This window comes from Portunus trituberculatus, chromosome 50 (assembly GCF_017591435.1).
Source record: "Portunus trituberculatus isolate SZX2019 chromosome 50, ASM1759143v1, whole genome shotgun sequence".
Taxonomy (NCBI): domain Eukaryota; kingdom Metazoa; phylum Arthropoda; class Malacostraca; order Decapoda; family Portunidae; genus Portunus; species Portunus trituberculatus.
The window spans coordinates 19,431,175-19,441,570 of NC_059304.1; the positions used below are offsets into that span (position 1 = coordinate 19,431,175).

The 10,396-nt window shown below is 40.7% G+C and overlaps 1 protein-coding gene across 1 annotated transcript in view; it reads right to left on the minus strand.

Annotated features, from left to right (window-relative positions):
- Positions 1-9,355, minus strand: part of LOC123499903 (histone-lysine N-methyltransferase, H3 lysine-79 specific-like) — a 64,378-nt gene extending 55,023 nt beyond the window's left edge. Inside the window, 1 exon segment of the mRNA XM_045248436.1 lies at positions 8,825-9,355. Coding sequence (XP_045104371.1) covers positions 8,825-9,355 — 531 coding nt within the window.
- Between the last annotated feature and the right edge of the window lie 1,041 nt (positions 9,356-10,396).

Sequence of the window (10,396 nt, forward strand, 5' to 3'; positions counted from 1 at the left end):
GGTTCCCAAACTGGGGGTAATTCAACATTTTTGCGAGGGTAATGGTGACATGACAGGGAAAAGTGAAGAATTCTGAAAATGAAGAAAACATTGCAGTCCCTGACATTAGGATTAATATTAACTAAGTCTTAGTATGCAAAGTTGTAAAATAAACCTATTATAAATAATTATTTACTATATATATTTATTATGTATTATGAATACGTGCGACAATTATCGTTAAATACAATAATTTGGCCTCTCGTGCGACAGACGATAGCATGCAACCTATAAGATAATGCAATAATTTTCGTAAAATAAGCTATAGATAGATGTTGGCTGTTGTTGTATTTTAATTAAACCATATATTTCCATGTTGACGACATTTTGTGAAATGGGTAATATGCTTAGTGTGGCATGCTAAATTGGGTAACAAGCTGAAAAAAGTTTAGAAACCACTGAGCGAGATGAAGAAGAGAGGTAAGAGGAGAAGGAGAATCTACAAGAAGAAGTGAAAGAGGAAAAGGAGGAGAAGCTGGAAGAAAAGGAGGAAGAGAAAGAGGAGAAGGAGAAGGAGGAGGAGCAAAAGGAGGAGAGAAGTCACTATCTAAATCTTTGACCATGCAAGAGAGAGAGAGAGAGAGAAGCATTTTCCCTCTCTTTACTACAGATTGGAGGTAAATTTCAAGGATCATTATTCCTCTCATTAATTTTGTGGTATTCATCTGATATCGTTGTTGTTTTATTGTGATTTACGGCCTCTCCCTCTCCCTCTCTCTCTCCCTCTCCCTCTCTGTGTCCCTCCCTCCCTGACTTCCTCTGCTCCTGCCTCTCCCTTCAGTGTAGTTGGAGAGAAAAGGGAGAAGGGAGAAAAAAAGGGGGAGAGGAAAGGGAGACATGAAAGGTGACAGATTATAAATTGTTATGTTCTTTCTACTACTGCTTTTGTTACTACTACTACTGCTACTACTACTACTACTACTACTGCTACTGCTACTGCTACTACTGCTGCTACTACTGCTGCTACTACTACTGCTGCTGCTGCTACTGCTGCTGCTGCTGCTGCTACTGCTACTGCTACTGCTACTACTACCACTACTGCTGCTGCTACTGCTGCTGCTGCTGCTGCTGCTGCTGCTGCTGCTGCTGCTGCTGCTGCTGCTGCTGCTGCTGCTGCTGCTGCTGCTGCTGCTGCTACTGCTGCTGCTACTGCTGCTGCTACTGCTACTGCTACTACCATCACTGCACTGCTGCTGCTGCTGCTGCTGCTGCTACTACTACTACTACTACTACTACTACTACTACTACTACTACTACTACTATTACAATGTATTGATGTGATATTAATGTATGTGCGTGTGCTGAGAGAGAGAGAGAGAGAGAGAGAGAGAGAGTAATCGTGCAGAAGTGAATTAGGGTGAATATAACAAAGTGGTGAGTGATCGGCTCTCTCTCTCTCTCTCTCTCTCTCTCTCTCTCTCTCTCTCTCTCTCTCTCTCTCTCTCTCTCTCTCTCTCTCTCTCCTCCCTTTCTCCTCCTATCAATCTCTTTCTACAACCCTTTCCGACCTTGCAACTTTTTTCCTCCTCCTCCTCCTCTTCCTCCTCCTCCTCCTCCTCCTCCTCCTCCTCCTCCTCCTCCTCCTCCTCCTCCTCCTCCTCCTCTTGTTCACACTCGTGGATAATACCATAATCTCTCTCTCTCTCTCTCTCTCTCTCTCTCTCTCTCTCTCTCTCTCTCTCTCTCTCTCTCTCTCTCTCTCTCTCTCTCTCTGTTGTTGTTGTTGTTGTTGTTGTTGTTGTTGTTGTTGTTGTTGTTATTGTTACTGTTGTTTGATAATAGTGGTGATGGTTGTGGTCTTCTTCCATCATCTTTTCTTATCTTCTTCTTCTTCTTCTTCTTCTTCTTCTTCTTCTTCTTCTTCTTCTTCTTCTTCTTCTTTTTGACGCACTATTGTCATTCTCCGCTTCGCCTTTCCGTCTCTCTGATTTCCCAACCCTCCTCTCCCTTCTCTCTCTTCCTCCCTCCCTCCCTCCCTCCTCCCCTTCTTCCCTTCCTCCCCTCACTTCTCTTCCTCCATTCCTCCTTCCCTCACAATGATGACACTTGATAAACGATAAAATCCCAACTTCAGTTACTCACATACCCGTCCTTATGCCAGAGAGAGAGAGAGAGAGAGAGAGAGAGAGAGAGAGAGAGAGAGAGAGAGAGAGAGAGAATTATTGTTTTCTTTATCGTCACGCTATACAAAATAATGAAAAAGAAAAGAACAAAGAAGTTTTTCAAGAAGGGTTCCAAATGAATTGAGGTTAGGTTGCGTTAGATCACGTTATCCTATACCCTCCTCAGTACCATGACACGTTTTCATATTTATTCTGGTTACTATTCGGTGATTTGCACAGCTTGAGGAACTTATGTTGGGGGATTAAAATAGTGAAGACTCTGTACATGAACCTTCTGACCTCCATAGACCCTTCCTAATGTAAGTAAAATCGTTTAACCACACCCTAAACTCACGGGAAAAATGCGTCCCAGTACTGAAGGGATTAAGTACCGCTACGTTAGCTTAGGAAAGAAATAAAAAAATTAATAAGTGAAAGAGGAGAAGGAAGAAAAAAAAAACAGGAGGAAATGGAAAACAAAATGAAAGCAAAACAATAAAAAAAACTGATGAAAATATCAAGAATGAAAACAAACCATTTCTTTTCCCTTTCCTCAACTTCTCTCTCTTTCTCCTCCTGTCCTTTTTCTCCCCCTCTCCCTCCACCTTTCTCTCCGATGAGCCGTGGCGAGTTGAGGAGGGAGAGGGAGAGGGAGAGGAAGAGGCTGGTGACAGAGGCCGCAGAGGAAGAGGGAGGGGGAGAGGGAGAGGGAAAGGAGAAGGAGAGGGAGAGAGCGGGCAAAGGGAGGGGCTGGTGACAGAGGCCGTATATAGAGGAAGAGGGAGAGGGAGGGGCTGATGATAGAGGAAGGAGAGGGAGAGGGAGAGAGTGGGTAGAGGGAGGGGCTGGTGACGAGGGCCTTCCCAACATTACAAAAGGGAGAGAGAAAGGAAGAGAGAAAAAAATAATATTAATAGTAGGGAGAGATGCAGTGTGTTATGCGCTTGTTTGTCTGTTTGGTTATCATACAAGTTATTTATTTTTTTGTAAGGGGTAGGTTAAAATTATTGAGGGATTTGTGTATAAAATGTTACTTCTTTGAGTGTGTATATGAGAGAGAGAGAGAGAGAGAGAGAGAGAGAATGCTGAAATAACCAAAAAAAATAAAAAAATAAAAGGAAAGAAACAGTAATGAGTGAAATAGATCGATAAAGAAATAGATAAATTGGTCATTGCATTATCTAATTAAAGAAGGAAAAACTACAAAACACCCTGAATACGTATACGTTGCCGCAGGAAGCACGTGTGTTATCATGGCATCACTAAAGTGTGTCATCACTAAATATAACTTGTAACACCGGACACTACAGGTGCCAGATGCCTCTCTTCACCCCTTCAGTACCATGACCTGCTTTCATTATTATTATTCTGCTTAGTATTTGGTGATTTTATACAACTTCTGAAACTTAGGTGGGGATTAAAACTGTTAAAACCCTTGCCGTTAATTCTCTGACCTCCATAAACAGTTCATAATGTAAATAATTATACTGTACCTAAAACTCATGGTAAAAAAAAAGTATTGAAGGACTTGGATATAAATAGGCCAGACATCTATCTATCTTCCAATGTAAATGCAATCAATACAATATGATTATCCCCTTCAGTACAGGGACATATTTTCACCTTGATATTTGTGTACGATTAGACCATTTTATTGACATTAGGAAGGGTCTATGGAGGTCAGAAGATTAATGGCCACAGTCTTCACTATTTCAATCCCCCATATGAGTTTCTGAAGCTGTATAAAATCACCAAATAGTAAGAAGAATGAATATGGAAACGCGTCATGGCACTGAAGAGGTTAACTAAATATGAGACTTGTAATGCAAACAGCCTTTACTCACGACATGAAAGGTGAAGCACAGGCCACACACACACACACACACACACACACACACACACACCAGCTGAAGCAGTAAACAGAAGCACCGAGTAAAGAGAGAGAGAGAGAGAGAGAGAGAGAGAGAGAGAGAGAGAGAGAGACCCATTTTCAGAAACGCTTTGGTCTCTCACGACTCCTATTTCTAAAGGCACTAGTTGAAGTTACTCGTGTTTTTAAAGGTATTTTTATGGTTCTGGTGATGGATTACGAAGATTTCTGGTTGGTCATGAGGAGAAACTGCCTTGAAAACCCTATTAGTTATCTATGGAGTTTTGAAAAATTGCCGTAATGAGAAACCAAGACGATTGAGAATATGGGCGAGAGAGTGATAACTGACACAAACAAATACGAACTATATACAAAATTCTATATGAAAACACACATTTCATAGCAAGAAGCGGATGAAAAAATGGATAAAGGAAAAAAAAACGCAGCTATTTAAAACAAAGACAAATCAGATGAAATAAATAAATGCAAAAAAGAAAAAAAAAATCCAAAATTCACATGAAGAAGAAATAAATAAGAAAAACGAACAGGAAGAGAAGAGAAATAGGATCAAGGAGGAAATATCGCACGTCTGGCAGTGGTGAGCGCTATCTAATCCTCTTCAAGGGGTTTGGATTGGATGTGCAGCTCCCGGCGCCCACTGTCTCGGCCAATCTTCTTCGAGTTCAAACCGCGTTACTGGAATCCTTTGTTAGTACGATCGGATTCCTTTGTTGGCCGCCCGGGGGGGATTAAAGGAGGATTCCATCCTTCACCGAGAAGTGTTTTGCTTTGTTTGGATTGGATTGTTTCGATTTGTGTTTGATTTTGTAGAATTTATAGATTATTTATTTTAGTGTTTGGGGTTATTGTTGTTGTTGTTGTTGTTGTTGTTGTTGTTGTTGTTGTTGTTGTTGTTGTTCATCTTTTTGTTCTTCATCTTCTTATTCATCTTATTATTATTATTATTATTATTATTATTATTATTATTATTATCGCCATCATTGTTATTGTACGAAAGTTAAAATCAATTACATCTTACAATATCAATTTTAAAAGCTGTTAATTGAACATCTACATAATTTCCTCATTACTCTCTCTCTCTCTCTCTCTCTCTCTCTCTCTCTCTCTCTCTCTCTCTCTCTCTCTCTCTCTCTCTCTCTCTCTCTGTCCATCTTGTCTTTATATATCTTTGTCCGTCTCACCCCTCTCCTGTTTAATCTCTATCCATTACTCTCATCATCTCACTTCTCGTCCTTCTAATCACTCCTTCTCCTTCTCCTCCTCCTCCTCCTCCTCCTCTCGAAGTGACCAGTGCAGCGGGTGATGACGAAATTGGATGACCTAATTGGCCTTCACGAGAGGAGACGAAGGGCGTAATTGGTCAGCAGAGGAGGAGGAGGAAGGCGGGGCAGGAGGGGACAAAGGATCGATGTTCCGGCGGTCACCTCATCCTGGGTTCCCGCGGCTAAGTACAAGCGCGCGCCCATTGTCTCTTTGTCATCCCCCTTGCGGCGTGTTTTGAATATTTCGTGACGAAGTGGTCGTGGGATTTATTTTTCTCCTCGTCCTTGTATGTGCGTGTCTTTCTCCCTTCTCTTTATGTCTATTTTCTCAGGTTTTCTTCCCCCTCCTCTCTCCTCTGTGTGTGTGTGTGTGTGTCTTTTCGTCTTTCCGCCTTCCCGCGCGCGTTTTATCGGTCTCTCCCTGTCTCTCGTTTTCTTTCTTCTCCCTCGGCTCGGTCGCTCTATTATCATATTGTCTATTGAAGTCGCCACCGCTTGCTTGATTGTCCTTATTGATTTTGATTATGTTTTGATTATTCGTCTTTTTAATAGGACAAAAAAAAAAAAAAAACAATGGGATAGATAAATGAGAATGTAGGGAATGAAATGCAGGGTTTAGAATGAATCGGAGTGATCGTAAAAGTGGAAGACGAAAGAGAATTTTCAGTACAAGATACTATGCGAACTGTGAGAGCGATGACGAAGGTAAACAAACACTGAGGAACACAAAGGAAGAACGAACAGCAATAGACCTGTTGTTGTGTCCTTTACGAGATAGTTGATGAGAAGCTAGCCATCCAATATAGAGTAAGAGATGTAGTGAAGGTTGTAAATGAAAAGGAAAACGATGCCGAGAGAGAGAGAGAGAGAGAGAGAGAGAGAGAGAGAGAGAGAGAGAGAGAGAGATTAACTGAATACTATAACTGATGAATGCGGATAATGAAGGAAATATAAGAGTAACATGCGCGGGTAAGGAAGAGGGTAGAAGAAGGGTAAGTAGGAACCAAATGACGGCATAAAAGGGGAGCTTATGAAGAGCACTCGCAAATCTTGGGTGTGATAAAGCACTGGACGCAGATGAGATAGATGGGATAGGCGGAGGATAAGGAGGAGGAGGAGAAGATGGGGGGAGTGAGAGAAACTATATACTTGATTAAAAGCATAATCTGTTCAACGCAACTTGGGAATAATTCATCGATATGGTTTTCATTTATTAAACAGAACTCTTTATATTTCCCTTCCTCCCTCTTGTATTTATAAATTTTATTTTTTATTTTTACTTACGTATTGACTTATCTATCTATTTACTTATTGTTGTTGTTATTTTTTTTTACATTATCATTGCATTTACATTAGTCAATAAAAAGAATCACAATAAAACGTTCTATATCATCAGAGATTTGCAATACTTTACGAATTCCACTGTGCCGAGATGTCAGGAAACGTGGAGTGCGTGTGTGCATTAGTGTGGTCAATCTAAATAAATGACATCTCGGGAAACGTTCAGTTAACAAAATAACAATAATGAATGCGTGTCTTTTTTTCCAGTCAGCCTTCCACCTCTTCTGATTTTTGGTGGGTTAACTTATCAACGTGTAAAGAGCTGGATTCGAACCGCGGTCTGGATACTGGATAGACACAGTGGCTACCTTCTCCTCTCGAGTTGCAAGGTCATGGAACCAATGCGTGCCTTCTTTTCCAGTTAGCCTTCCCTTCCACTTCTTCTGTTCTTTGGTGGATTAACTTATCCACATGCAAAGGTTTCCACATAAAGGCCGGTGGTTGACCTGAAAGGCGATCAACCACAGCGATTCATTCTCTCTCTCTCTCTCTCTCTCTCTCTCTCTCTCTCTCTCTCTCTCTCTCTCTCTCTCTCTCTCTCACACACACACACACACACACAACTTAAGTTAATTTTGTGAGTGCATTTTATATTTTATTTATTTATTTTTTTATGTAAGAGGAGGACTGTCCAAGGGCAACAAAAATATAAAGAAAAATGGCCCTCTCAGTTGTCAGTCTCCTTACAGAACCAATAGAATTAGCCAGTGGACAGAGACAAATGTCTTGAACCCTCCCTCCACACGACGCCACCATTATCACCACCTCAGCACCACCAGACACCACCGCCACACACAAACACCAGACATCACCATACCAGACAACCACCATACCACCACCGCACGCAAATACTAGTCACCACCACACCAGAACACCATCAGATCACCATCAACACCACCATAATACCAGACACCACCACACACGTCATCACCATCACCACTATCATCACCACTTTAGAGGAAAGAAAATGGGAAAGGCTGTGCCGCATCCTCTCTTCAGTGTTGGGTGGTGCCAGTGGACGTAGCCTCTGTGGTGGTCGGAGTGATGCAAGTCAACCCGAAACATTGGGTAGAGTTGTGGGCAAATCCTCCATAAAGGTTTTCGTTTTTTTTTTCCTGAATTCATCCACATATCATGTGACTAGTAGGCTTTAACATACCTGTCAAGCTAGTGTGGTGTCTTGCCTTAAGATTTAGCGTTAGAGACCATAAGTTTGTGTATAAAACGCTAATTAAACTATAAGAAAAGGAAGACACACCCAAGGACTGACAAGCTACTAGAGCGTGAACTAAAAAGAAAAAAAAAAAAACTTTCATCACTGCCAACCTGCCAAGGAAGTGAAGGAAGCACAGTACCAGTGTATAGCACCGCAATGTGTTGGGGGAGGTGGCATATATACAACACTTGAAAAGGGGGATTTATTTCAGATTGTTTAAAACAAACAAAAAAAAAAAAAAATCGCATGCGGTAAAAAAAAAAAAAAAAGATTTTCAACACGCCGTAAGACGTGAAAATCATAGAAATGACGCAATTGGCCTTCGCAGACAACGTAAGACTTGACAGGAAACAGGTATGTATTAGTATAATTGAACGGATACAGCATGAATTGCACTTACAGGTTTGAGAGAGAAAAAAACATTTCCGTTCTTTTATTCTCTACATTATGAAAGGAAATGTTTACTGTAACACTCCTCCTTTAACAAACATTATCTGTAAATTTTGTACATTTATCATCTACACGCAGTACCTACTAAACCTTTCATTTCTCACACCGGTATAACATTATTGTTAAACCCAGCAGAAATCTTCATACATGTCCTGCTTTATTATCTTCAACGTTTTGCCTTACAAAGGAAGGCATCTTCAGGATCTACAATAAGTATTAAAAAACTATATATATATATATATATATATATATATATATATATATATATATATATATATATATATATATATATATATATATATATATATATATTATACTGTTTTGGTATGTTATCTACATAGCGTTTTCTGTTTTGGTATGTTATCTACCGTGTGGTATGTTATCTACATACAAGAAGAGAAGCTTAAAACATTTTATTCGTCAAAATCAAAACAAGTAAAGGGTGAATCAAGTAAAAAATAAGTTGAATTACAACATAAAAAAATTGTCACCGAAATACAGATCTTAGATCAATGAGAAATACCATAAAAAGGTCATCAGCGTCAAGACGAAATATTCTCCAGGAATACTCGTTTAAATGCGCCTGTAGAAGGTGTCTTGGGGTTCCTCGCGTGGTATTCATTATTTTTGTGTTTGTATCGAGCCACACTCTTTCTATATTTTGAGTATGAACTCCTGTATTTGGATCTTCATAGTTCTGTTGGTGATTTACAGTGCTGTGTACGAATCCAGCAGCATTGAACGGTCTGTAGGCAGGCCATTCGTCTGAGTGGATCACTGATCCTGGAGCTACTTTCCGCTTGATTATTGGTTCGAGAGTAGCTCCGTCCCGTTTCTCCACTACGGAGAGCCTTATTACGTCCATCCCATTTTTGAGTCCGAATACCCACCGTCCATCAATGCGGCGACCATGGTTGCGGTTGTTTTGGACTGGATCAGAGTCTTCCTCTTCTGCAGCGTTGTCTCCCTGAAGAAACCTCCCTCGATCATACTTGCGCCGACCACCAAAATAAGTTTCGTCAATTTGGCCTGGTCTGTCCACTGTTCCCACCATTTGTCCCCGACGATTAACAGACACTATTTTAGAACAAACTTCGCGATGAAGGTTGAACTAGTCTGTAACACACTTACGCCCCCTGCCTGACATGGTCGCGGCTGTAAGATTCGGTATGTTATGAACAAAGAGATATACCAATTCAAGGATCTGGCACAGAGTGAGCTTAGAGTTCAGTTGGGGGACTGAAACTGTGTGTGAAACTAGTGATTGTGTTAATTTAGCAAGGTAACATACCAAAACAGATGATTACCATGTAGGCAAAAATACCGATGTAGATAACATACCAGAATACACACACACACACACACACACACACACACACACACACATCTAGGCTTGTGTATCAAGAATATGAGCTTATGCCTAATAATCAATAGCACGTACAGGTCTATTGACGTAAAACTGACACCTGTGACAACCAAAATTGTCGCTCCCAAAAAGTGCCGCACGTAGCGGGCCGCCCCCTCCACCTCTCCTTAGCTTCACCACTGCATACGCTGTTGCTCTCTTACCTTGATGCTCTTTAAAAGCCATAGAGATGATTATCGTAGTCCTCAAGTAGATGATGATGAAGTTGTGTTAATTTGTCACCAAAGTAGTAATAACACTTTTTTTTTTTTTTTTTTTTTTAATTGATAGACTTGCTACACTGAATCAGTTCTCGACCATCTATCTAGGACGTACGAGAGAGGAAAAGACTTCATTAGCAGAGCGTAGTTTCGATCTACGGACCTCTGGGTTATGGGCCCAGCACGCTTCCACTGCGCCACTCTGCTCCCGTACTATCATTGTAAGATTGTTTTTTTTTTATTTGCTTTGGATATATGGTTACAAAAAAATAATTAGATTATAAGCAGAATGTAGTTTCCATCCACGGGACTCTGGGCCCAGCACGCTTTCACAGCGCCACTTGCTACGGTAGTATTAAGGAAACTGTTACCCATGTTTATTTTTCAAGTTATTGAATATGTGTCTGGTATTTTAAATGATAGATAACATATCAATTACTGGTGTTGATTCCTAGGGCTGTATCATGGG